The sequence below is a fragment of the Pongo abelii genome, chromosome 14, assembly GCF_028885655.2.
Source record: "Pongo abelii isolate AG06213 chromosome 14, NHGRI_mPonAbe1-v2.0_pri, whole genome shotgun sequence".
In the NCBI taxonomy this organism is placed as follows: Eukaryota; Metazoa; Chordata; class Mammalia; order Primates; family Hominidae; genus Pongo; species Pongo abelii.
The window spans coordinates 48323106-48350325 of record NC_071999.2 but is presented as its reverse complement, the minus strand read 5'-3'; the positions used below and the strand labels follow the sequence as shown (position 1 = coordinate 48350325).

At 41.6% G+C, this 27220-nt stretch overlaps 1 protein-coding gene across 12 annotated transcripts in view; it reads left to right on the top strand.

Annotated features, from left to right (window-relative positions):
• The window catches only part of ENOX1 (ecto-NOX disulfide-thiol exchanger 1), a 571794-nt gene that overhangs the window by 426407 nt on the left and 118167 nt on the right, over positions 1 to 27220 (top strand). For all 12 annotated transcript variants that reach the window (XM_054528960.2, XM_063714804.1, XM_054528961.2 and 9 more), the window contains 2 exons: positions 3262 to 3495; positions 14296 to 14508. In XM_054528960.2, coding sequence (XP_054384935.1) covers positions 3262 to 3495; positions 14296 to 14508 — 447 coding nt within the window. The remainder of the gene's footprint in view (positions 1 to 3261; positions 3496 to 14295; positions 14509 to 27220) is intronic.

The window sequence follows — 27220 nt, the reverse complement described above, 5'->3', positions numbered from 1 at the left end:
GAGAAGGCCCAGTATCATTGCCTCGTTGGTGGTTCATTAAGCCTTGTCCTTTGGTGCCAATTTTTATAGGCGATTTTTACAGATACTGAGATTAGGCCTAGTGCTGCCTTCCCATCTGTGGGTATTGGGCCAAGTGAATGGAGTCTGTCCACAAGGCCTTTGCCAAACCCAAGAATTAGGGGCTGGCTTTGGAAGGACACATTCTGAGACTGAACTCACTGCCCTTCCCTCACACTCCCCACCTCCCTTTTTCAGTCTGTCCCTCTGCATTTCACCTCCCTATTCCTGAGGCAAAGCTGATGGGGGAACATGGGAAAACAGTAGTGGCTGGGGGTGGGGAGGGGCAGGCAGGGGGGACCTATCTGAGCATTCCTGCCAGGTTTTACTTAATTTCTGCAGTCCACCTCTATTGCCATGAAATTCTGTGCAAACTCCAGAAGCCTTGAGGTTATTCCAATACTGCAGAGACTTTCCTGAGGTAGACAGTGATATGGAGAATTTTAAAACCCCTTATTTCAGTAAAACCTTATAAAGTAGAAAATAAAAACCAAAAGCAATTCAAAATGGAGAAGGAAGACAAAGCCTAGAATGAAGACATTTCATAACACACAATCCGCTGTTAGACAATGGGGGTTCTGGTGAGTTTGTGGCACTGGGTTTCATGGCCTAGAGCCTGCCTCCATTTTCTCATCTGCAAAATAAAGATAGTAACAGTATGACCTCGTAGGACTGTGAGGAGGAATAAATCAAATAATGGATATTAAGTGCTTAGCAGGGCACCTGCAATATAGAAACCATTCAGGAAATGGTTGTTTTTAACACGAATATCCTGATCATGATAAAGAAGGGCTGATTTTTCTATCTCAAGAACCCTCTCCTGGGGACCTGGTTTCTAATCACAGCTATACCAAGAAAACTGCAATCATCCCTCAGTACACTTGGAGGATTGGTTCCAGGACCTCCTGCCCCCACCCCATGTATATCCTGCAGAACCCTCATGTATATGAAAAGCCAGCCCTCCATATATGTGGGTTTCACATCCCTCGAATGCTGTGTTTTGGATACACTTTTGGTTGGAAAAGAATCCACCTATAAGTGGACCTGCACAGATTAAACCCATATTCACAGGTCAACTGTATTCTTTAACCTACTTGATTAAATGAGAAGGTTAGAGTAAATCAAAGGCCCTTTTCAACACTAATGCAACACAATGTTCACACCCAATCAGAAGCCTCATAAGACACTGACAAAGATGAACAGTCCCAAATTTAGGCATATGAAAGGTGCTCCTTGATTATACCTTGATCGTATGATTTTCCAGCCTGGGTGCTGGTCCCGCTTCTCTCAGCAAGTCTGATTGCTCCTTGGTCTGCCACATTACTGTAGGAGGAGAAGACAGCTAGGCCTCACCTCCAGCCTCCCTACCTGGGTGCAGAGGAGCCTCCTAACTCTGCCTCCCTGCCCTTGAGAGGCTGCAGCGTCAGTCCCAGGAAGATCTGCAAGGCCAATTAACTAGAAAGGCAGGAAGGAAGTCAGGCGGCCCCTCCTGTTTGTGGGCTCCAGCAAGCCCAAGCCCAGCTGGAAGGCCTGGCTAATTTTAGGACCACATTCACATTTGAAGGCCTAGCTAATTTTAGACTCAGCCTCATCAGGGTCTCTTTTAAGTCCTTAATGATGATGTTTCTGTGAAAGTGAGGGTGTTTCTGGAGCCAGAAATGTTTGAAAACTGATTCTCTGGACATGAGCAGGGGAAAGGTGCTTGGCCAGTTGGGATAGCTGGCCAGTTTAAACAGTCCTGCCTGCTCAGCTGTTATGCATGTATCACTGTGGCCTGCTGACTTGTTAAGTTCCCATGGCCCACAACCAAGATACATTTTGCTTTTGCATTAATTCTGCACATCTGTGATTAGATGTTTTTGTTTTTGATTGGTATTGTTATGTCTTCCCATTTTTAGATAACACTTGAAAATCTAGCAGTGAGAAGGGTTCCATGGCATCACAGAAACCAGATGTGAAGTCAATATCTTATTTGTAACTTTTCAAAGGTGTGAAGTGGCCTCCTGGGGAGGAGCCAGCCTCTACAGAGATTTTCAGCTGAGTTTTATCCCCAAGTGCTAAAATAATCCATTGAAATCTACCATGAGATCTTGAACATCAGCACAGTGCAGCCTAGCATTTTACAGTTGTATCTCATTTGCAAAGCCCCCATACTGGAAAAGTGCTTATGTTGCTCTCTCCTCTGGCAGCCCCCAGCAGCTGTGTCTCTGCTGGGACCTGGCTTTATGTTCTGAAAATCTGAGTACCCCAAACTGAAGAGCAACCTCAAAGTCAACTCTTCTTCATTTGAAGTTAGGCCAGCTGACTGGTTTCAGTTCTGTTAGTGTTGATCTCTCAGATCAAATTTCTGCTCATAATCTTTATCTAAGTTGGGTAGCTCACAGTGAATCCCCCAAAGATTTCCAGGCCCATCTTTTTCTTTGTCTAGCTCTGGGCTCCTGCACGGGGCTGCTGTGGCCTTAAAATATTACATGAACAATTTGTCTGGTGCTGCATACCAGATGAGGTGCTGCAGGGCTGTGAGGAAGGCAGCGGTGAGGCCTCTTGATTGAAGGTAAAATATTCTCTTGCGCGCCCCAGAGGATAAGTGGAAATAAAACAGCATTGCAAAATTGCCTTGGTAATTGTGGCTTTTGCAGCTGCTGAGAGAGAATTGAGCAGCAGCATTTTCTGGGGGAATGTAGCAATAACTTGTGAGTGAGGTGTCTGGAATTCACTTTGTAGATCTTTTTAAATATCATAGATGCTCTTTATTTACTCATATTTCACCTATACAATAGAATTATAGTCAACTGAAAATATAATAAAGCCAAGGCCATAAAAAGGTAGAGAGAAAAAAATGCTTCATACCAAATTTGTTTCTGAGCTTCCTAGAAGCCAGGGAGAGGAAGGAATCATCATGATAAGACCCTAGTTCCTGAGATCATCTTCTCTTGGGGATACTGGTTTGGAAGATGGGTAAGCAGCCCACTGAGACAACTCTCCAAGGTGTGTTTATCCCCAAACCTGTAACAGGCCTAACTTTACAGAGCTTCAAGATTGCTGGGGAAAAGGATAATTGTTTCCCGCCTCCTATGGGAAATGTATCCGTAGTGACAGCAAAGAAATAAGTGAGCATTTGCCTAAGTGTGCCTTGAAGGTCTGGACCAAAAACATGTGGCCATTGTGACATTATGGTATGACCAGAGTTTCCATTGGTTTCAGGTTATAGGATGAGATTAGGGTCTAGCACCGACAAAAAGGATTCAGGCCGCCTTCATGTGGACTTTGCCCAGGCCAGGGATGACTTCTATGAGTGGGAATGCAAGCAGAGGATGCGTGCCCGGGAGGAGCGGCACCGGCGCAAGCTGGAGGAGGACCGGCTCCGGCCCCCATCCCCGCCCGCCATAATGCACTACTCGGAGCACGAAGCCGCTCTGCTGGCCGAAAAGCTGAAAGGTATGGGCCGCCCACGCTGGCTTTTCTTCCTCCACAGGGATCCCCAGACACGGAACCCTGTGCGTTTCTCCTGCCTCCACCATTGTCCCTTCAGCACAATGTCTGCTATGCCTTAAGAAGGCTGTAAGAGTCTGGTGTAAGCACAGACTCTTTACAGAGCTGGGGTGGGGTTAGCTGGGGGGTCCCCTGGAAGCTGCAGACACCTGGGTTTCATCTTCTGCCTGGGACAGACCCCTGCCCCTTCCCAGAATGCTCACCCATGTTCTCCATAGAAGTGTATGTACAGTCACTCAACAAAACTCACTGAATGAGGGGACAGAAAGGTCCCCAAAGCAGGCTATTATCTTCTGACCCAGTGTTTAATGAGCCGGGCAAGTATTTGTGCCATTGGTGGGGCATTCTTAGTGTTCCTCCAGCTCTATAGAGTGTGCATGTTTACCAGACTCCTAAAGCCCTCTTCAGGCAAAACAGCAGACATGGTGCTAGGGTCCATCGAGGATAGAAAAGAAACATAGAATAGGATCCCTGTCTTCAGAGATGCAGTTGAAGGGACACATGCAACATTTACAGGACGATTAGCAAGAGAAGAGAGTATGTTTTATTTCCTCTAATGTTTTCTGAGGCCCTCCCTGGTGTTTTATGCTGTAGGAAATAAAGACATAGGAAGGCTCTAGTACCTGCCCCTGCGAACTACAGTGATGCCAGATTTTGAAGTTAGGATGACATGTGAATTCAGTTCTATTACTAACCAAAGTTGTGTGAGCTGAGCAACATATGGGCATTTTACAGGCAAATGATGGTCAGACCCTCCTGAGGTCACTGAGCACTGTCAGGATTTGATGAGAGAATGTAAGTCACAGTTGCTGGCCACATGTAGGTGTCTACAGATAAACAATTAACTGTAATACCAAGTCAATGGCATGATTGTCAACCAAGGTATATGCAATACGCTTTGGGGACTCAGGGGCCAGCGCAAATAATGTTGATGAAAGTGTCAAGAAAGTCTTTATAGGGGAGGCATAATTTGAAATTTGCAGAATAAATTTTTTCCCCAGGATAAAAAGAGGCATAAAGGCATTCTAGTTAGAGGCTGGAGACCTAAGAATAAAAACCCACAGAAGCAGAAAGGAATTCAGCATAGAAGCTGCCTTTCTAGAGTGAGGTAAAGCTGGAATGGCAGTCTGGGCCAGATGGCACAGCCCTGAAGGCTATTGCTGGATTTGGGTTTTATTCCATAAACAGTGGGGAAGCTATTAACAGATTTCTGACGAGAAGAGGGATGTGATTGATCCTTCAAGTGTTTTAGAACATAGCTGGTGTATTGCTGGCAGTGTATAAAGTGGATTGGATGTTTTCACTAAAAAAAATGTATGAAAAGCTGCCTAACACCTATTTTAGGAAGATAGGAAGTTGACATTCTATGCTTTTAAAAAAAAAAAAAAAGGTGGCAGCGGGGGTGCTGTGCTTCCAATCTTTATCCCCCATCCAGGGCTTGAGAATCCTTAATCAACTGCAGCTGCCACTGAAATACCCGCACCATAACCAAGGAATGCTTCTTGCTGATGCTCTTGTGGTGTGTTCTGCTGCTTTGAGAAACCATGTCTTACTGATGTAAATACATAGGCCATGGCTGTGCCTTTAATAAAGGGCATATGCAGTGCAGATACAGATATCATCTCACTTTTCCCTCCAGCCTAGAAACCACAAGGAGTGGCCAAAATGAGATACAGCAGCAATGTTCTCAACAAGGAGTATTCACTGGAACAATAATTTTTCTTTAATATCCAATGTATTGTGGTATCAGATTATGATCTACACAGACTAACTGTATTCAGTTTGTCCACACCTAGAAGTGACAAAAACTGCACCTTGATCTGTGACCTCCTGGAGGAATTTCATAAAAGCGTATCATCTAGTTATGTTGTTTTTAAGAACCCAGTACAGGAGTGTCTCCACACGTATGAAGTATGTGGCATTTGCCTCTCCTTTTAGAGGATAACAGATTGGGATGTCAATTTGGTAAAGTAATTTGCAAGCCTTGCCATTTCAAAAGTATATATTTATATAGATGAGTATAATTTGCAGAATTCAGAAGCTGTACCTTTGCCAAGTACTGTGTGATCCCTTGAGGAAAGAACAGATTGGAAATTTTAATAGATAGCTGTTACAGTAGAATGAACTAGCTGGGGATACATCTTAGGCAAGAGTCAGGTAATATCAAGCTTGACAATTTCAACCCAAGCATAGAGTTTGGAATATAAACAGCATTTAATTGCTTAGGAAATTGGCTGCCTTAGAGAGGAAATCCACTCCATGCTCCTTATAATGTTGCAAAGCCAGACAGGAGGAGCTGAGGACACTGTTTCCCTGAAGATGATTTCATTGATGTGGGGACATAAAATACAGTCAAGACCTAAGGTAAAGAAATCTGTGTCAGAAAGGAAATGGAAATGCAATCTGAAAATACCTAATTGGATTTGATTTTTTTCCTCCCCTGAGAAATCTTACTTAGATTTATTACAGATACTTTTCCTCTATTTTATATCATACTTGTTTATTCTTACAATTTTCTCTTTGAAAATCAGCTTTATTTAGCAAAATCTGTACAAACCAAGTCTTTCTTATGACCCACAAGGCCCTCTTCATGTCCTGTCCAATGCTAAAACTGTGCACATAGTAGGTGCTCAGTAAAATAATTCTTTTCTCTCTTTTTCTGCTATTTGGATCTATGAGCACGTTGAATTTCTGGCCAGTGGTTCTACTGGGCATGACCAGATGTACATGGAAATGATGTGATGTGTGCTCAGCCATCCTTCCAATCACTCAAGAAGTATTCTTTAATCAGCATTTTAACAAATGCCTGGCACTGTCCTAGCCAGTGGTGGAAAGGACAACGGTGAACAAGCCCCTGCCTCAAAGAGTTTAGGTGTCTTGAGTGACACAGGCAATAACAAATCACCTTGCGTTTGCCACTTATAATAGTGCACTATTATAATAAATATAATAATCCCCCTGTTATATGTGGGAAGTGCAGAGTGCTGTCGCAGGGGAGATAGCCAGCCCAGATGGGCAGTGCCAGAGTGAGAGAGGGAGGATCTTCTGGGACCAAGTTATCCCATTCACTGGCTACTTGACCTTCTGAAACCAGAGGTAACACTGTGTTGTGTTTGTGTAGTGTCTGAGACATGGAGTCACCCAGTGCCTGTTACATTAATACAAATTCTAAAAAAGAAAATTAGTAGGCATCCTGCTGGTTAAATAGACATTGTTCTGAGACAATTCAACTTAATGAAGACCGACTGGGAAGTAACTGCTCAGAAACCCAAAGTTTATAGCATGGCTTTGAGAAAGTGAGAAGGAGCTCAATAACACCATAATTACACTTTATTGGAAACAGTGGCACCAGGCAGATGAGATAATGAATTTCAGTGTGTCTAACACAGACCATCCACCCCTGGAGGAACCCTGTGTTTGGACTGTGGAAGGAAGAGATTGATTAGACAGTGAGGAAGGATTATATTCTAATTCACTGGGATTTCTCTTGGCAAGAGCATTTAAAAGTTTTTGTGTACTTTGTACCCCCTTAGAAAGCTTCACATAATCTTTCATTTTGTGGATGAGATGAAGAGTTTCTCTCTGAATCAGGTGACGTCCTGACAAAGCCTTGCAAGCAGGGCCTTTGGTATTTCCTGATGTGTCAACAAGAATACCATCCTCCTGGGATCAACATTCATAATTTCCAGAGAACTGGACTCTGATTTGCATATAGAATAGCCCCATGTCAGCCTGCCAGAGGGAGGAAGGGGCAGATGTGGTACCAGCATTTTGCTGAGATGGTTGTCAGTATTTATGGTTCCATGAAAGTAAAAATCAATAATGTTATGAGCCAAGTGGATGTCCCATTAGCTAAAAGCCAGGCTTCCTTCATAGAGTAAGGGAAATATGAAACATAGGAGCCTGTTTGCAAATTATTTCCTTATGTGTTATTGACCTTCATAGAGGCAAGATAGGCCGTTTTATTTAGAAATATTTTGCTTGACCCTAAAGCAGGAATAACCAGTGCATTTTCATATTGCCCCCTTAATTTTCTCATTTTTACAGCTACTAAATAGTTAAGGAGATTGCATGTGTGTTTTGGGGGTAGAAGGGAACATTAACTGTTTGTTTAGCCTTTTATACTGTCTGTGATCTGGTTAGTTGATGCGGGGTTAATTGAACAGCCAGGAAAAGGCGACTTCTTTAGGGACACGTACAGAAATTTGGGGATTGTGATAGCAGCAATGCTTTGACCATACTGAAATTCCAAATCTGTTTAGACGACTATGTGACTGTACACTGTGAGCAATTTCCAGTTATCTTTGGAGCCAGAAATCAGTGATAACTACAGACATACCTTTCCTTGTGTGTGTATGTGTGTACACATGTACAGAAATTTGGGGATTGTGATAGCAGCAATGCTTTGACCATACTGAAATTCCAAATCTGTTTAGACGACTATGTGACTGTGCACTGTGAGCAATTTCCAGTTATCTTTGGAGCCAGAAATCAGTGATAACTACAGACATACCTTTCTGTGTGTGTATGTGTGTACACATGTGTGTGTCCCTCCATTTCTTTAGAAAGAAAAGCATTTTAGAATGTCTTCCTTGTTTTCCCTCGTTCTGTTCAAACATAAAATCCCTGTCTCCTCATTGTTCCCTTATAGACCCAGCTGTAAATAAGGATACTATAGCCCACCTAAGTTTCGTATTCAGTGCTCCCGGCTTGGCTGTTATCCCATCTATTGTTCTGAAATTCAGGGCTGCTTCTCCCTGTGCACACAAAGCGGAAGGAAAAAAACACTTACCAGCCTGGTGTGGTGGCTCACGCCTGTAATCCCAGCCCTTTGGGAGGCCGAGGTGGGTGGATCACCTGAGGTCAGGGGTTCGAGACCAGCCTGACCAACATGGAGAAATCCCATCTCTACCAAAAATACAGAATTAGCTGGGCCTGGTGGTGCATGCCCGTAATCCCAGCTACTCAGGAGGCTGAGGCAGGAGAATCACTTAAACCCAGGAGGTGGAGGTTGCAGTGAGCCGAGATCACGCCATTGCACTCCAACCTGGGCAACAAGAGCAAAACTCCATCTCAAAAACAAAAACAGAAAACACTTACCAATTTGGTTTATTTTCCCTATCATTATCTATGTATCAGTTTAATTAAAATTCACCAGGTACCCATCGCTTTGTGCCATGCCCTGGACTTTCAGATGTGACTGTAGCATGGGCCCTGTCTTTTGTTAAAGAATACTGTGACAGTGAAATCATGACTGTCTTACAAATATAAAATGAACATGTGTCAATGATTTTATTTAACTCACTAATTAATGAGGAGACCAAGAAAATGTTAAAACTGTTTCGAAGGAGAATTCGCTTTATAAAGATTTACATTTTCTACTGAACAAAAATTAATTTGCATTGTTACAGAGACGAATTATTTGTATTGTTATCAGTTTGCTACGATTTATGTTCTACTCCTACAAAGTTGTAAAATAGCCTAGTGTCAGAGATTAGCCAAAGAATTAAAGTTTCCCACCCCCTGTAGAATTAGGTAATTCATGCCCAGCATTCCATAGAAAGGGTCTATAGTAATCTCTATGCCCATTTCCAAGTCTTGAACACTTTTTTTTTTCCTGGATAGAAGTGACAGCTGTTCTTTAATTGGTCATGGGGACAGGGATAGAGACTCACAAAGCTCTTAAGAATCACATCTATTCCTTTTGAAAGTCTCTACTATCTCAGCTGCTACTTTCCACTTCAGGATTTCATTATCTCTTACTTTGGTCAGCTCCTAACCAGTTTACCTGGCCTTCACTGAGTCCTTTCTTCAGTGCTTCTCAAACCTCCATGTCCGTAGAAATCACCTGGAGTAAAATGCAGATTCCAATTCTGGAGGTGTGAGAAAGGCTGAGTCTGCATTTTTAACAAGCTCGCAAAGGCTGCTCCTGCACCTGGTCTTTCAGTATAGCAAAGAGTTCTCCCATATGCAGTTTCGTAATGCCTACTATGTGCCAAGTACTCAATAAATGTGGAAGAGAGGGAGAGGGAAGGAGGTTAACAAAGTCTGAAATAACCAGAAATGAAATGAGATGGGTGTGGATTCCAGTGGTGACATCTGATAGTATCATTATAATATTATTTACTCCTCACAAAGCTAAAGAGCAATTATCTTCCCAGAATTAAAAATGCTTTCAAAAACATTTTTGAGTTATTTGATAAACTGTTTAGTGCCTCACTGCAGAGGGCCTTGCTTCTGTGGGATTATCTGACATCACTCTTAACTTTCATTGCCAGTGATAATGACTTCTGAAGCCTGAAGTATAACAGGATCATTCAGCTTAATTGTCATGAGAACATCTATCTCTAGTAGATAATGGCATATGTGAAAATACTCTTTGACATGAAATTTAAATGTTTATTATCAACTATGATGTTTCCTAACTTTTAACCATTGCATTTGTATCTTTCCAGTATTAATTGCTACAAATCTATTAGGAATACAGTAGTCTCCCCTTATCCTTGGGGGATACATTCCAAGATCCCCAGTGGATGCCTGAAAGCATGGATAGTACTGAACACTGTATATACTATGCACAAGCTTCTTTTTACTTCTTCACAGTTTCATAGATAAATTGTTCTTATCCTAGATTTTAGCAACCTCAGCATACAATTTTTTTCTTTCTTTATTGTGAAGAACTTTTACCTTTTCACTTAAAGGAAGCACTTTGTGGCTTTTCTTTGGCATTTCCAAATTGCCAGCGTCACTACTCTTGCATTTTAGGGCCATTATTAAGCCAAATAAGGGTTACTTGAACACAAACACTGCTGTACCATTACAGTGGATCTAATAACCCAGGTGGCCCTACCAAGTGATTCACAGGGAGGTAGTGTAGACAACGTGGATACCCTGGACAAAGGGATGATTCATATCCTGGTCAGGTCAGAGTGAGACAGCGTGACATTTCATTATGCTATTCAGAACAGTGTGCAATTTAAAATGTATGAATTGCTTATATCTGCAATTTTCCATTTACTATTTCCAGTCTGCAGTTGACCACAGTTAACCGAGACCTAGGGTAACTGAAACCCCAGAAGGTGAAACTGTGGATAAGGAGGAACTACTGTAGAGTGCAATAAAATATAAAATACAAAGGGAAAAACTCAGAGTAACCAGAAGACAGAAATATGTTTTGTAAATTTTATTCTCATATTAGCCCCTCAAAACTGGAGACAGATCTGTAAACCAACAATTACCATACAGTGCGACTAATGCTTTAATAGCAGGATATGCGGGGAATTGTGGAAACATAGCAAAGAGACACCTAATTCATCCTAGAGTTGCAGAAGAGATTTCTTTATAAAAGGGCACTTACGCTGAATCTTGAGGGAAGAATAACAGCTGACCAGGGGGACCAGGAGTGGGAGAGACCCAAGGGTAAGTGGGGATAAGGGAGGCATTCCGTGCTGTTTAGCAAAGAGGGCTCTGGCAAAGGAAGCGGGGACGGACAGATGGAAGGGAAAAAGGCAAGACCCGTGAATGGAACCGTCCATTAACTCAGGTGCATTAACATTGTGAGGACCTGATTAGAAAACGGTGGGTAATTTCTAATGAGCAAATGATATATATTCACTCCATCATATACCAATCATTCCTAATTCTTATGGTGGAAAAAGCACATCTGCACATTCTAGCTTCTAAACTGCATCCAGTTCAGAGTTATGCCTGAGCATGTTCACAGAAAGTATGTGGAATTTTATAAGTGCGTCTTTGATGTGATTTTTACGAGCAGTGTTAATTTCTTTCCACATGAATGGCTTTAATAATGCTGCAATCTAAATCCTGTTTAAATTAGTTTATATTGTTTTCTGCTTTCTCAGTGATCCTTCCACTGAATACAAAATTGAATTTACAGTTGAGTATTGAAAATGACTGCTCCCAATATCCTCCTGTAGCCATCCAGAGGGAGTTACTGGTTTAGTCTTAATTAATATAAATTAAAGTCACTTCTTACATGGCAACAAATATTGACTGGAGTTATCAAGCATGCCTTAACTAATGTTTTTTTAATTTAATTTGAATGTCAGTACATCAATCATATATCGGCCTGTCAGTTTCAGAAAGTTCAGAAATGAAGATGAAATTGGGAGTCTTTGAAACTATATTCTTCTTATAGGCTAATGGAATTCTGCCTCCTAGTACTTGTTAACATGTTAGAAAATCTCTTGACTACTTACTTTTGAAATTGTGTATTTTCAGTGGCTTAATCCTAAGAATATTGTTTCCTCTTTCTGAAACTATAATCTGCTGGTGAACTTATTGTTCTCTAGGTCTAGGTGTGAAGGGCAATAAAATGTGGCTTTCAGACCATTTGAGCAAACATGCATTTTTAAAATTGAAGTGTTTTTTTTCCTGATGGTAAAGTTAGTCTATTTATGAACTAAGTGACCACGAGCAAGAGAAGGAAAAACTACCTGTATATGACAGAAAGAGGTGAACAGCATTACACTCTGTCCCTGCAAAGCTCATAACAAAAACGTTAAGGATTTTTCTTTCTCTGTGTTATGTAGATATGAAACTCATAGCAAAGGGGAAAAATAGTACATGAAGTCAGTGTTCTCTTTTTCTGTTATCTTTTCAGAGGAAAAAAAAAAGATTTCTTCTAAGCATTAGGTTTATTTCTGCTGTCTGTTCTTAGGTCCATTCTCCTAACATATATTGGTGGGAAGAGAGGTAGAGAGTGTGGAGGGAGGCAAAATTTATTCTGCCGGTAACGGTCGCAGTGGGCCTCTCACAAACATAATGCTAAATTATGGGCCTCTCCATGGGCTGAACATAATGTTAAGTTGTGTGATGGATTTTATCTTACACAAGCCGCTTCGATCCATGAAATGAGATAAGAAACCATTGCAGCTGGAGTTCACTGAGGGTTGAACTTAGACTGAAATTCCAGAATTAGCAAAATGGTATAAGCAGCTACGATACTCAGTAAGTGTGTTCTGTGCCTATGGGTTGAGATTTTCAAGGAAACTCGAATCTGTCATTCACAGGTGTTTTGTGGGCATTCCCAGGCCAGTTATCTCCTCTGGTTAAAGTGTGAGGGCAGGGGGGCAGGGTTGCTCAGAAAAAAAGCTTTGATCCCCAAATCTAGAAGGCTGCTGTGCAGCAGGAGAGGGCTTAGAATGGTGGCTGAGCATGGGCACATCCCTAAAAGCTGCTTTCTTTCCTGGGGAAGGCAGAGCTCAGCCACAGGACCTTGAATTAGGTTCAGCCCCACCTTCATTCAGGACACGCACCTCCTGGGCAAGCAGCAGCCATACTAAGGAAGCTGTACTCCTGGTCTGGGAGGAGGTCTTTGGGAGAAAAGATACTAAAGATGTTTGTAAAGCACCCTATAAATTTACAAAGCACTCAACGGTGGGAAGGTTTCGTATGATGTGTAAAATACTAATAAGAACTCAATGATTGATTTTAAAATCTGGTGAGTGAAATGAAATCTTTTTCTCAAGCATGCATCTCCCCCTGTCTATTCATGTGGAGTGTATGTATGTTTATATGCAAACAATACATAAGGATGTCTCCGATGCCCCTCCAGTGGAGGGGACAGTGCCTGGCACACAGTTGACACTCAGTACTTTTTAAGCGAATGGGTAAGAATCTGAATCTTTCCATCTAATTTTGCTCCTGATTTTTAGAATTCAGAGTCTACCTAGTTTACTTGTAAAAATGTAGGATATTTTTCCCTAAAGCACATTTTCTAGGGATTGCAGAATACAAATGAAAGGCTTCTCCCCTCAGGTTTGCCTGGAAAGTAGGCAATGAGCCTTTAGCAGTAGTCAGATCGATTAATGTTGTAACAACTGACATACAACTTCCAGTTCTAATTAACTTAATCACCCACAAACTTTCTTTTTCTCCACCTCCAAGCCATACAACACGGGTTTGGTCCAGTGACCATTCCCAAATAGGCAAGTCTGTTTTCTTTGAAATAGACTTTATCACTTATTTTCAGGTGGAACTTCATTTCCCACTTCCTATCCCCCCCACACCATGCACATACATCTCAAACCGGGTTCAGATGGGCTCTCCATAGCCATCTAAAGCAAACACAGAACACCTCAGGAAACATGTTCTCTTTTGTGGAAAACTAGGAAATATTCTATTTTTCAGCCTAATTAAATATATGGTATTAGCCCTAAAATGGAATTAGTTTTGAACTACAGTAGAACAAGAATTGACTTATTCCTACTACCTGCCTTAGGGACAATACCATACATTACAAATACTTTTAAAGTAATCCAATCTTTCTTCCACATTTTAACACTAACTCAGCTGATTCTATAAATGAGAAAACTGGTAACACTGTATAACATTTTTGATAAAGGAACAGAGAAATGAAGTAGAGGCCAAGTAGGTTAATAACAGTTTTTCAAGTCCATCTTAAGAAAGAGAAATCAAGGTTTGGTGGAAGAATGAGGCTGTACCTTATTCCTAAGAATGCCCAGAACAAATCTCCTATAGCTGAGCTCATGGAGTTGGTAGATGAGAGTGTGAACCTCCTGAGTGGTTCTATGGTGCCCTGAAGTTAGATGGGAAAAGAGAAGTTAAGTGATGATATGGCAGTCAGTCTCAGGAAAGCTAATTTGTTGAGTTCTGAAAATATATCCACTAGGTTGGACTATGCTGTGTCTTTTGAGAGGAACAAGAGTAAAGTGTATTTTCTCATCTTGGCATGATTTGTACTTGGTGGTTTTCCATTTCCAGATGATAGCAAGTTTTCAGAGGCTATCACAGTGCTGCTTTCCTGGATTGAACGAGGGGAAGTGAATCGGCGCTCTGCAAACCAGTTCTATTCCATGGTGCAGTCGGCCAACAGCCATGTCCGCCGGCTAATGAATGAAAAAGCGACCCATGAGCAAGAGATGGAGGAAGCCAAGGAGAGTTTTAAAAATGCCTTAACTGGGATTCTCACTCAATGTAAGTAAAATTTTGGGGGCCATCTCTTTTGTTGTGATTTTGCCTTTTCTTTTTTATTAATTTTATTTTTTCATTTGGGGGTAAGTAGTTCAATAATCTCCCATTTTTACTCCATATTGAATGGCAAACTTCATAACCTATTTCATGTTCTGTGGCAACTTGGAGGAACACGGACCCTGCCCTGAGAGTTTACTTCTCAAGGTGAGCAACGTTTCTGTAGCTTTTCCTCAGAACAGCAAGCCTGGCCACCAGGGCAGAGCAGCTAGATGCATCTGTGCCTGCTGGACCCACCACGGTTCATATCATAGCTGCAGGGCCGCCACCTTTCACCTGCAGGCTGTCCACACAGACCCCTATGTCCTCCTAGTGCTGACAGTAGAAAGCAAACTTGAACACATTTTCCTTGGGCTCTGTGTAGGAAAAGGGTACTATCAGAAAAACTCCTCAGGATCTTTTATCTGGGGGAGCTGTGGCTGTCAAAATGGGCAGCTCAAGAGTAGAGATTTTTTTGTCCTTTCTTCATTTGGAAAACAAATTGCCTTAACTACTTAATGCCAGTGATTTTTTTTTATGTCCAGAGTCTAAATGATGAAGGGGTGTAAATGGGGCTTTCTCTTAGAACAATAGTCAGAGTAATTACCAAGGGCTCTATTCAAAAAAAGGGCGTATTTTTTTTCTATGGGCACTCTATCTGTGTCTGTAGTTAATGTCACAACGGTATCATGCATCACAGCTGCCGATGTTCTCTTGCTTGGTAAAAGCCATTGAATGACACTGTAACAATGCCATGCCCCATTCCATACCAGGTGCAGGGCCCTACGTGATAGTGACATATGGGATGTATATTTCCATTCTGAAGATAAGTACTATTTTCTGTGATATAGTGTGCCAAAATGCCTATCACCTCTTTCATCAGTGCAAACACAAGGAATAATGTATCTGTCAGGATGGGATGGAAGAGAGGGCAAAACTGAGATCTTAAATGTAAAAGTATCTTACATGACTTTATCAAAAGGCAGGTTTTACAGCAGCGTAGCATATAACAAATTCCCAAATATAAATTCTGATAAGTGACCAAATATCCAGTATAAGACCAATCTGTCTTTAAAGAAAAGGAATAGGAAAAATAAGACTGCTCTGTCCTCACACAGACTGATACCAGACCACATTACCTAGATTCACCAGCCTTGAGGAATGACCCTTTATTTAAGAGTGTATGTCTAGAAACTCTAAGGTTATTAGGGATAGAATTTTTAAAAAGCAATATTAACAGCAGTTTTTAAAGGAGGGAAGAAGGAATGGATCAGTGGATGGAGGGAAGGTAAGAGTGAACTGGTAGTAGAGAAAAATGAGAGAGAGCATAGTAAAACAATTCTAATAATACACTTTCTTCAGAGTTATGGTAAGAAGTCATATGCCTGAACAGTGAAATGATTACTGTATGTTTTTGCCTTTTGCTCACTGGCATCAATTTTAAATAAGTTCTAATTTCCATGCAGTTTATAGTCCTAACGGGCAAGGAAGACTCAACCCTTGGCTCTAACAATAAAGATAAGAGGGCAGCCATGAATAGGTGAGAACTTCGTTTTCTTTGGCAGTAACTATTGAAAGAGGCACCTATTAAAATGAGGCCCCTATGATGTGGCTGAAAGAACGCAAAATGTCTACCTGTCATTATATGGGTGTAAGTTGGCCCATATTTGAAGCAACTGAGAGATGGACAGAAAAGTGTAGCATGTGGGACTACAGATACTTTTTGGTATTACCACCAAATTGGAAAATGACGTGGAGATTTACAGCAATAATTGGCTTCTGAATGTTGGACGTTGTGTTGAGCATCCAGCCTCAGGCAGCACTGAAGGCCCCCGCCACATTACCTGGAGGCTACACTTTGGATGCCTAAGCAAGTGAGTAGGTGAGGAGAACAGGCACCCCCCTGGGCAGGCTGGCTCATCACTCCCTGAGAAGGAGTGAATGAAGGGGTGGGGCAGGGCCAGCAAGATCCTGTCTCCTGGAAACCACAGGAGTGGAGACTGCCTCTTAGGCACCTCAACTTTGAAATATCAAAAATGGAATCCTTGCTTTTAATCTTCAAACCTGCTCCTCTTCTGGTTTTTCCTTCCCATTCTCATAAATTCTCAAGCCAAAGTCTTGTACTTTTTATATCTGCCATCTCCCACCACCACAACTGACTTCCAGGTTATCAAGAAGTCCCATTGTTTCTTCCTTCAAAAGTATACCCCGATTTGGCCCACCCTTCTTCATTGTAACCGCCACCACCCAAGTCAGGCTTTGGTTACTTGATGTGTCAGTTAGACACAGCATCCACATGTGAGTAACAGAAAATTCTGCCAAACGGTATCTGAAACAAGTAGAAGATGTTTCTCTTTGGACACAGTAAAATCCAGATGCGGGGTTTGTTGGTACTGCTCCAGTGGTTCAAGGCTGCCAGGGCTGAGGTCTCTCTGGTGCTATTTGCTTTACCTGGATAGTTGTCTATGATGGTTGCTGCTGCTTCACTTGCCATCACATCTTCTTTTTCCAGCTGAAATCACGTAAGAAAAGAGGAAGAAAGACACAGGAAGGAGTTGCGTCATTATAGCAAGAAAGCAAACTTGCCCAAAAATCCATCCCCAGCCAACTTCCATGTAGGTTTCATTAGGCAGAATTATTATACCTGGCTATGCCTAACTACAAAGAATGTGAGAAATACAATTTTTGAGTGGGCCTACTGCTCTCCAGAGTAAAATCGGTGTTCTCATAATAAGGCAGGAGTGGAGACTGGCTACTAGGAAGAATTTTGCAGTTTTTGCTATACAGAATGCCTCCCTTTCTACTTCTACTCTGGTTTGATTTATTTTCACATTCCATCTCATACAAATCAGGTCATGTCTTCCCCACTAAACCCTTTGAGTAGCTCCCCATTGCATTTAGAGGATATTCACTGTCCCTAGCTGACAGAGCTCTCTGTGCTCACTTCTTTAGCTTCAGTTATCCTCAGACTCACCATGCATCATCTCCATTGGCTCCTCTCCCCCTGAGCCCATCAAAACCACCTTCCACCACTCGGCCTTTATACATTCTGTTCCTTCTGCCTGGGGTGCCCTTTCCCATACTCTGTGTGCTTGACTTCTTCTTATCCTGTAGGTCTTGGATCAAGAGCCACCTCTTCAGAGAGGTCTTTCTGGTCCACCCTCTTCTAGTAGATTTGCCATCACTGCATCTCTTTTTTTTTTCTTTTTTTTTGAGATGAAGTCTCACTCTGTCACCCAGGCTGGAGTACAGTGGTGCAATCTCGGCTCACTGCAACCTCTGCCTCCCGGGTTCAAATGATTCTCCTGCCTCAGCCTCCCGAGTAGCTGGGACTACAGGCGCCCACCACCACGCCCAGCTAATTTTTTGTATTTTTAGTAGAGACAGGGTTTCACCATGTTAGCCAGGATGGTCTCGATCTCCTGACCTCGTGATCCGCCTGCCTTGGCCTCCCAAAGTGCTGGGATTCCGGGTGTAAGCCACCATGCCCAGCCTACTGAATCTTTATTAAGGTCCTTTGTAACATTTATCCAAATGAGTAGTGATTTCATGTTATGTCTGCTTTTAGTTATTATAGCAGGCATCACAAAGGAAGAGACATCAATATATATCAAGTCATCAATATATATCAAGCCTTATAACATAGAAATATGCAAGAAATATTTGGTGGATGAGTGAGTGAATGAATGAGTAAATCAGAAGACAGGCAGGAGGGAACCCTGAAACAGTGGGTTCAGAAATTTCTGGTGACCTCGTTGAGTAGTTTGGCATTGATGTTAGCTTCATCTGCAGGAAACAAGGTTTCAACTTGCATGCATAATGAAGCAAATCAGAGAAAAAGCTCAATAGCTGTACTTTTTATTGGAAATTGCCACACTTTACCAAATTCTTGGTCAGAGGCTAGGAAATATTAGGAGGGTTGGAGTAAAAGAATCACCAGCAATTTATGTTGTAGTATCCCTAGTTGTAACCATCCAACAACCTCTGTATTTACCATTTGCCTGTTACTATTTGGGAGTCCTCCTTAGCCCTGTAATTTGATTCTGAGAAGTATTTCAGCAGTTGGCATATCAACTGAGATTGTGAAAATCCTACAGTTCTGGCCAGGGTGTACACATCCCAGCAATGGAGATTCTGAGGAGCCTTCCTGTGAGTCTCTGACAGCCGAGATCTTTCAGGATGACTGGAAGATGGGGATACCTTAAATGTGAGCCTGGGCTAGAATTAAGCCTGTGAGGCAGAACCAGAAGATTGCATATCTCATTGAGCAACCTCAGAATTTTCCATTCTCTTCTATGTGCTTTTACAAAAAGGGCTGCAAAAAGAAACCCAGTCTGTGAAACTATTAGTAGTAACCTGACTAACCTGGTAGGTACGTACACATCTCCTCATCCTTTAATCCGAACTCCTCTCCTTTCCTGTCCCAAGTTTCCCTCTCTCTAGTGGAGCTATGTTTGTGTCTCAACTGTACTTCCTGCTTTCCACAGCTCTGTTCAGTGTGGTAAGATGTGTTTGATGTCAGGACTTCGGGGATGCTTGTAAAACGATAACTGCTAAAGTCCTCAGTGACTGACACACTTGCTGCATTTTCCAAAAGCAGAACCAGTCACACCCCATTTGTCTGCATTAATATTTCTGGCAAATACCACAGGAATCACATTTTGGCTTCTTCCCTTAGAATGAGATTAGAATTGTTAAGCATGAGTATTCAGGAATTGCACCTCAGCTTTCCTTCTCCCAGGTGGATGGAAATCTCCTGGTTATTCCATAGCAGCCCCGACTGCTCCCTCCCACATAAAGGATCTCCTTAGTGTCAGTGCCAAAAGATCTCCCCAGTGTCAGTGCCATCCTTCATGGCATTCCATGGTAGTCTGTTCACTAAACAGCCAAGCATGTTGGGAAATTGTCAGGAAATTGTCATGAGGTGGTTTGGAAGCAGGTGTATTGGCAAACTAGCTAACTAGTGGAGCAGGCCGCAAACAAGCCAAACACGGAGGGCTCACTCAGCAGCTTCCAGGGAAGATCAGGTACATTGCAGAGTTCAAAGCATGGTAAAAGCATGTGGGTCCCCTTATGGATTTTGCTGGAAATAACCAATTGGCTGAGTAGGACAAGGGAAACTTCAGGTGTGATCCATGAGCTGGATTAGACGCACCTATCTCCTTTCCGTGCTTGTGTACTTGTTCTTGCTTTCATTTGGAAAGGATCCATAGGCTCAAATGTTTGGCCTAGATTGCTCTCCAGCCACCGTTCCTGAAGTTCAGTGCTTAACAAAAGTTTTTTGAAAAACATCAGAAGTCATTAATAATAACATAAAGAAAAAGTTGTGATTTATTTAAAGGTCTCCATCAAAGTCCATCAGTTACCCTCTGGCTTTGATGGTGTTTAGTTCTGCCCATATTTATGAAAGTTCTAACCTTTTTTATATCTCTGGTCTTCACCCAGGACCAGCTATTAAATATCAAAGTCATTGTTTTTAGCAAAGTCTTAGCTTAAAGTGTCAGGGGGCTGTAATTAAACCCAACCCAAGGCCCGGCGCAGTGGCTCACGCCTGTAATCCCAGCACTTTGGGAGGCCAAGGCGGGCAGATCACGAGGTCAGGAGATCGAGACCATCCTGGCTAATACGGTGAAACCCCATCTCTACTAAAAATACAAAAAATTAGCCAGGGGTGGTGGCGGGTGCCTGTAGTCCCAGCTACTCGGGAGGCTGAGGCAGGAGAATGGCATGAACCTGGGAGACGGAGCTTGCAGTGAGTCGAGATGGCGCCACTGCACTCCAGCCTGGGTGACAGAGCGAGACTCCATCTCAAAACAAACAAACAACAAAAAAAAAACCCAACCTGAATTTTAGGGAGTACGACATCCATTCACTTCTGTGTAGGGCTATTTTTCTCTTCTGACCATGGATGTCCAGTTATGAAAGACGTTAAATGAGGACATCATCTATCCTGCTGTGGCACCTGGGGCTTTCTCCTCCCTTCTGGGCCATCTGGATAGACCTCATTTGCTAGATATAGAAGAAAGAGAAAAAAAAAATTCGGCACAGATAAATCATCTTTGTCATGTCACCTTATCCTGATAGCATCCTAGTCTCATCTTTATGTCATTTCTTAACCCGTCCATTTGCCAGAAACTTCCCCAGGTTTTCCAACTCAGAGACATTGGAGTTTTTATCTTTGCTTTTTAAAAATGTATACTTCACAGGAACTCCCCATAGGCCTGCCCACTTTCAGTTTCTCAGTTATGAACAAAGCTTGTCATTTCAAAGCTCATACAGGAGCTGTTTATAAAGTTCAGGAAGCATGGACTACCACATTCAGTTATTAATATGCATGCCAAGATGATAAGTTTTGCATGCCTTTTTACAATTACAACACACACATATCTAATAAAAATTTAAACACTCCATGATATCCCCATTTTGCTACTTTCCCAACATGCTTCCTGGTAAGAGAGAAGGGAACAAACTGGAGAAAAAGGCAAATGGGAAAGCCAGCAGCAGTGCAGAAGGGTTGATTAATATTAATTTAAGAATATGTGCCATACATATAATGAGCATGGATAAAAAGCAGAAATTATAGAATGTTAGAGCTAAGAGGGATCTTAAAGGGTTGGGCCAAACCCTTTGATTTTACAGAGGCGGAAACTGAGGCTCAGAGAGCAAACATGAGAGGCCTTGGTCATTTAGTAGTTTATGGGCAGTTTAGAACCAAGACTCTTGGCTCCTTGTACAGTTTGCTTTCTAAGTGTGTGTGTGTATGTATGTGTGTGTATGTAAAATGAAAATTAAGAATATTGTAAAGGTACAGCTTATAGGTAGAGTTGAAGAGGTGTGCTGACATCACACTGAGTATAAATGCTGCTATCTGGCTAGAAAATGAAGTATTTGCTTCTGGCACTACCCTCTTTCCTACCTCCACACATTTGCTTGTGCTGTTTCCTTTGCCTGAACTATTTCCCCTCCTCCAAGTGCCAGAATTGAAGCCCACTTCTGTCACATTTCCTCCATGAAACCTTGTTTATCCATTATAACCCATAATCATCTCCCTTTCACCTACCTTCTGCAGCACTTGTTAATACTATCTACTTGAGGACTTCCTTATTTTCTAATTATTTTATGCGCATCAAGTTTATTGGTTTGTTTGCTTGATTTTCCCTCTAGCAAGATTTTAGGCTAAATAGAGACATGGGCCACTTACTGTTCTCTTTTCTACCTCACTGTGCCACTTCTGGACCCGGCATAATTCTTGTAAGCACATAGAAGACCTAAGAAAAAAAATATTGGTGTTGACCAATCACAGGTGGAAAGGAACGTGGTGCTGAAAATTGGGCTTGAACCTAATATTGCAGAACACAGCCTAAGTGTTTTTTAGTAAACCATGATCTCAATGATCTTAGCTCTAATATGCCATTCTCTTTAAAGTAGAGCATACAGCATATACTTTAGTTGAGAATTTTACAGTAGGAGTATTAGAGTACTGTTATCAATATTATTTCAACCTGGAGATAGGAAAGGTTAGAACTACCATGCAACTTTGCTTTATACATTTGTGATAGGAAATGGCATCAGCCTCATCTTAGGTCTTAAAAGCTGCAAATGGTGGAAAGACTTTTGACTAGGCAGAGAGATCTGATTCTTTTTTTTTTTTTTTTTAAACATATTTTCTTTTTTTTTTTTTCTTTTATTGTAATTATTATTATTATTATTATTATTATACTTTAGGTTTTATGGTACATGTGCCCAATGTGCAGGTAAGTTACATATGTATACATGTGCCATGCTGGTGCACTGCACCCACCAACTCGTCATCTAGCATTAGGTATATCTCCCAATGTTATCCCTCCCCCCTCCCCCCAACCCACAACAGTCCCTGAAGTGTGATGTTCCCCTTCCTGTGTCCATGTGTTCTCATTGTTCAATTCCCACCTATGAGTGAGAATATGCGGTGTTTGGTTTTTTGTTCTTGCGATAGTTTACTGAGAATGATGATTTCCAATTTCATCCATGTCCCTACAAAGGACATGAACTCATCATTTCTTACGGCTGCATAGTATTCCATGGTGTAGATGTGCCACATTTTCTTAATCCAGTCTATCATTGTTGGACATTTGGGTTGGTTCCAAGTCTTTGCTATTGTGAATAATGCGGCAATAAACATACGTGTGCATGTGTCTTTATAGCAGCATGATTTATAGTCCTTTGGGAGATCTGATTCTAATCCAAGTTTGACCATTAATTAGCCTTGTGACTTTGGGAAAGTCTTTTAAGCAACTTCAGTCTCCTTTTTCCCATCTCTGTAATAAAAGGGTTTAACCAGATAATCCCTTAAGGTTCCTTTCCACCCTTAAGATTCCACAGTTCTTGTATCAACCACGTGGATCCTTTATCATCTCTGGATATCTAAATATAGGCATCTTCCAGGACCCAACCATGAGGTTCAAAGTTCCTAAAGTGATCATAGAACAGGCGATCAGATATTACTCCGTGCAAATGTTCTGCCTATACCTTGCTGTGAAGGTTACTCCTCCTGGGCTACACTGTGAATTTTTAGCCACATTTCAACCCTGAGGTTATGTGCATTGGATTCTGCAGGTGCTGAAGATTGGTCAGAATTATTGTCAAAGACAGCTGCGCAGGGCACTGACAGTTCTCCACTGTCACGCCCTCATCTATCTTCTTGGGTAAAATCGTAAAAGCCTCAAGTGTCTGAATGAATGACTAAATTCATTCCACAAATATTTATCAAGTGTCAGGTTGTGTGCTAAGTGCTAGAGTGAAATGTGAGGGGTTTCTGATCTCTGTGTACTGTGATCCCCCTTTTAGGCAGATTGGTGTCCTCGTCCACATTTCTTCTGCCTGAAAAGCTCTTTCTGAAATCATTTACTTCTTAGGAGCATCTCAGCCAAACGTTTTTTATTTCCACCAAGGGAAATTTGGCTTCTATGTCCCCTGCTGTCAAAAAGGAATTTTATGAAGTGTTAAAATGTTTTCCCATGTCTGTAGCAGTCATTGCTGTAGTTCATCCATGGGAAAAAAAATTCCCCATAACTGCTTTAACAATGTGACAGGTTTTCTATTTCTCCTCAAAATTGTACTGATGGCTGTATTTGCCAATGCATTAAGTGCTGGAAACATTATTTCCATTAAAAAAATACCTCTTTGGTCTCAGGAAATAAATATCCAGAGAAAATAATATGTATAAAAACTTCAGCATCAAGGATGAGCACAGAATGTTCTGTTTCACAGGATGCCAAAGGTGATGGTGGAGGACACTATGCCTGCCAGAACTGAAATGAGTCTTTTTTTTTTTTTTTTTGGTATCCTTCCTTTCAGTCTCATGGAAAATATATACACTGAGTCACATCATTATGTTTTTTAAAAAAATCTTTAATAATACCAAAATGTAAGATAGAAATCAAGTCTTACACTCTGGAACAATAAAGAATTGGAGTGCATATTAAGTGAAACACAGCAATTCAGGAAAGGTATAACTTCTGGGAGCTAAAGATGAAAACTCTGTCACTTTGATATGAGCCCAGGTCTAGGACTGGACTCTAGCCACTGCCCCACATCAGGCGAGGGGAATGTGTGTTGATAGCATTGGGGTACTCTGAGAAACAGTCTCTGAGCTACACTGGACAAAATCCATGCATAAAAAAAAATTTTTACAAAGATTTTTTAAAGCCAAGACACTTTCAAATTGAGGAAAAGTAAGGTGTCAGTAAAGTTACTTTAAAGCAGAGATGATGTGTTCTTGACTCTGCGTAACTGAAAGAGAAGTACAACTTAGTGTTTGTTTTCCAACCAAAGAAAATTGTACCTGGGGAGAATCATGAAAGAGTAGCCACAGACAAAGTGAGAAGATTTCTATTTAAGGAGAGAAACCACTTATGTGTGTAGACACCTTCTATAGCAAGGTAGCTGTATGACCTGCAAAGCCAAAAATAATTGCTATCTGTTCCTTTCCTTATAAAGTTTGCTAAGCCCTGTTCTAAAGGCTCCCAGAGCCAGAAAGGAGATTCAGGATGGTCTAGCCCAGCCCCCTTTGCCTTGGGATTCAAACAGATGGACACTTTCTTCAGGTCACACAGCTAGTTAGCGATGGAGCTAAGACTTGACCAACACAGGTTTCCCAACTCTCTCTTCCCCTCTACATGCAACCCCCAAAACCATGTTGTATTCATAAAAACACTCCCTTGGCCCCACCTCTGTAAGTTTCCCCTGCTGAGGCTTATTCAATGACTTTTATTTCAAAAAAAGTAGGACAGACTGGATTTTAGACAAAATGAGAAGGCTGAGGGCACACACTGAGAGAAATTGGTTCCAGCCTGGTAGACACAAAAGAAGTAGGGACCTTTTTTCCAGACACTTTGATTCTTCTGCACTGTGGCTCATGTTCTTCAATATGCTTTTGTAGAGAGGTAAATGCAGCTTCCTGCTCCATCACAACCTCCAATGTTTGGCTTGTTTGCATTGAAAATTCAGCTTACCTGCAAGTTTCAGCCAAGGGGTCATTTAAGCCTTTCCTGGCCTCCCTTGGCACCCTCTGCAGCTCTCTTAAGCAATTCTCATCTTGAGATTCAATCATATATATGTTGTCTCCCCCAGGGACTCTGAGCAGCTCAAGGACCAGCTGCATATTTGGCCCTTTTTATCCCCGGTGTCTAGTACAAAGTCTAGCACATTACACACCCCAGAGCTCATAAGACTTTGGCCCATCATATAATGGGTATAAATACATGATTTGAAGTTGGACAGATGTAATTTCCATTGCCAACTTCACCACTTCTAAATATATGACCTTGGACAAGTAAATATTCGTCTCAGTGAACCTCAGTTTCTTCATCAATGAAATGGGCATTCATACTAGCACCTACCTCAGAGGGTCGTTGGAAAACTTAGGTAAGATAATCAGAGGTTCTCAAACTTTAGCATGCCTTGGAATCATGCAGAGAGCTTGTTAAAACAGAGTCTGTTGGGCCCCATCCCTAGAGTTTCTCCTTTGGTAGGTCTGGGGTCTGAGCGTTTGCCTTTCTAGTGAGTTCTCAAGTGATGCTGATGATGCTGGTCCAGGAGCCACACTTTGATAACTACTGTTTTAAATCATCAAGCATAGTGCCTGGCCCAGTAAGGGCTAAGTAATTAGAAATTGCCTATCACAGGGCTGGGCACGGTGGCTCATGCCTGTAATCCCAGCACTTTGGGAGGCCAAGGCGGGCGGATCACTTGAGGTCAGGAGTTTGAGACCAGCCTGGCCAACATGGTGAAACCCCGTCTCTACTAAAAATACAAAAATTAGCTGGGTGTGGTGGTGCGCACCTGTAATACCAGCTACTCAGAAGGCTGAGGCTGGAGAATCACTTGAACCCGAGAGGCTGAGGTTGCAGTGAGCCGAGATCATGCCACTGCACTTCAGGCTGGGTGACAGTGAGACTCCGTCTCAAAAAGAAAGAAATCTCCTATTACCATTATATGGTTTTCATAACCATTAAGGGAGTTAGTGGAGACCCAGAGGAGATCAGGGTTGCCATTTTGAGGGTCACAAAGAAGAAAAGATCCCCAGAAACCAGGTCTGTCCTCCTGCTGCTATGTGATGACTCTTAGCATCGAGCCAACAACTGAATACAGGGCAGGCTCAATGAGTCTGGACTTGTTTCTGTTATTTGTAATGGAAACTGCAAACATACATATCACTGGTGCAGACAATTGGTCACCATGTAATTCATGCCTTCTGTCATCTATCAGGAATGGCAAAAGCTAAATTTGATTATGCACTGTTGGCAAAGGGTAAGAGAAACAAACTGAAAAACACTTCGGGGACATAGAGTGCAACTTGCCAGTACCTTTCAAAATTAAAAATTCAGGTGCTCTTTTATCTAGCCTTTCTACTGCTAAGAATTTTTTATAAAGGTATTTCTGTAAGGATTTCAGAAGATATGTTGGAAGATGTTTATAGCAGCCTTATTGATAACATACATATGAATAGATTTCCAAGATATATTAAGTGAAAAAAGCAAGGTACAGAATAGCGTATATAATATTAGCACCTTTGTGTAAGTAAAAAAGGTTTCTCATAGAAAAATACACACTGTTTGTACTATATGCCTAACCTTATATTCTGGATGGATGTGCTAGGATCTGTTAATAGTGGTTACTGGTTACCTTTAAAAAGAGAAATTGGTAGGGTTGTGAAGATGGGAAGGTAGACTTTTTTTTTTATATCGTCCCTTTTTTCTTCTGTACATACATTACTTTCATTTAGTCAGTAGGGGTAATCTAGGCAGGAGATTTATTGGATTTAAAAAGCTTAATAAATGCTATATATTTTGAGGAACTATTAGATTTATAATCTCATGTATTGCTTTACTTTCCAAAATTTTTAAATATATGCATTAATAAAGAGCTCTACAATTCCCTGGAGTATACTTGGAGTGATGCAAATCTTCAAAAGTTACTATATGCCTAATATCTTTCTGTTTTATTTGAACAATTTGATCATTTCTTGCTTGCTTGAAATTTGCTTAAAACATCCTGTTTTTTATATACTGTGATCAGTAGGCTTCTCTTTATTCTATTCAAATTCCATTCCCTAAAACAGAGGTCCCCAGCCCCTGGGCCAGTACTGTCCGTGGCCTGTTAGGAACTGGGCCACACAGCAGGAAGTGAGCACCAGGTG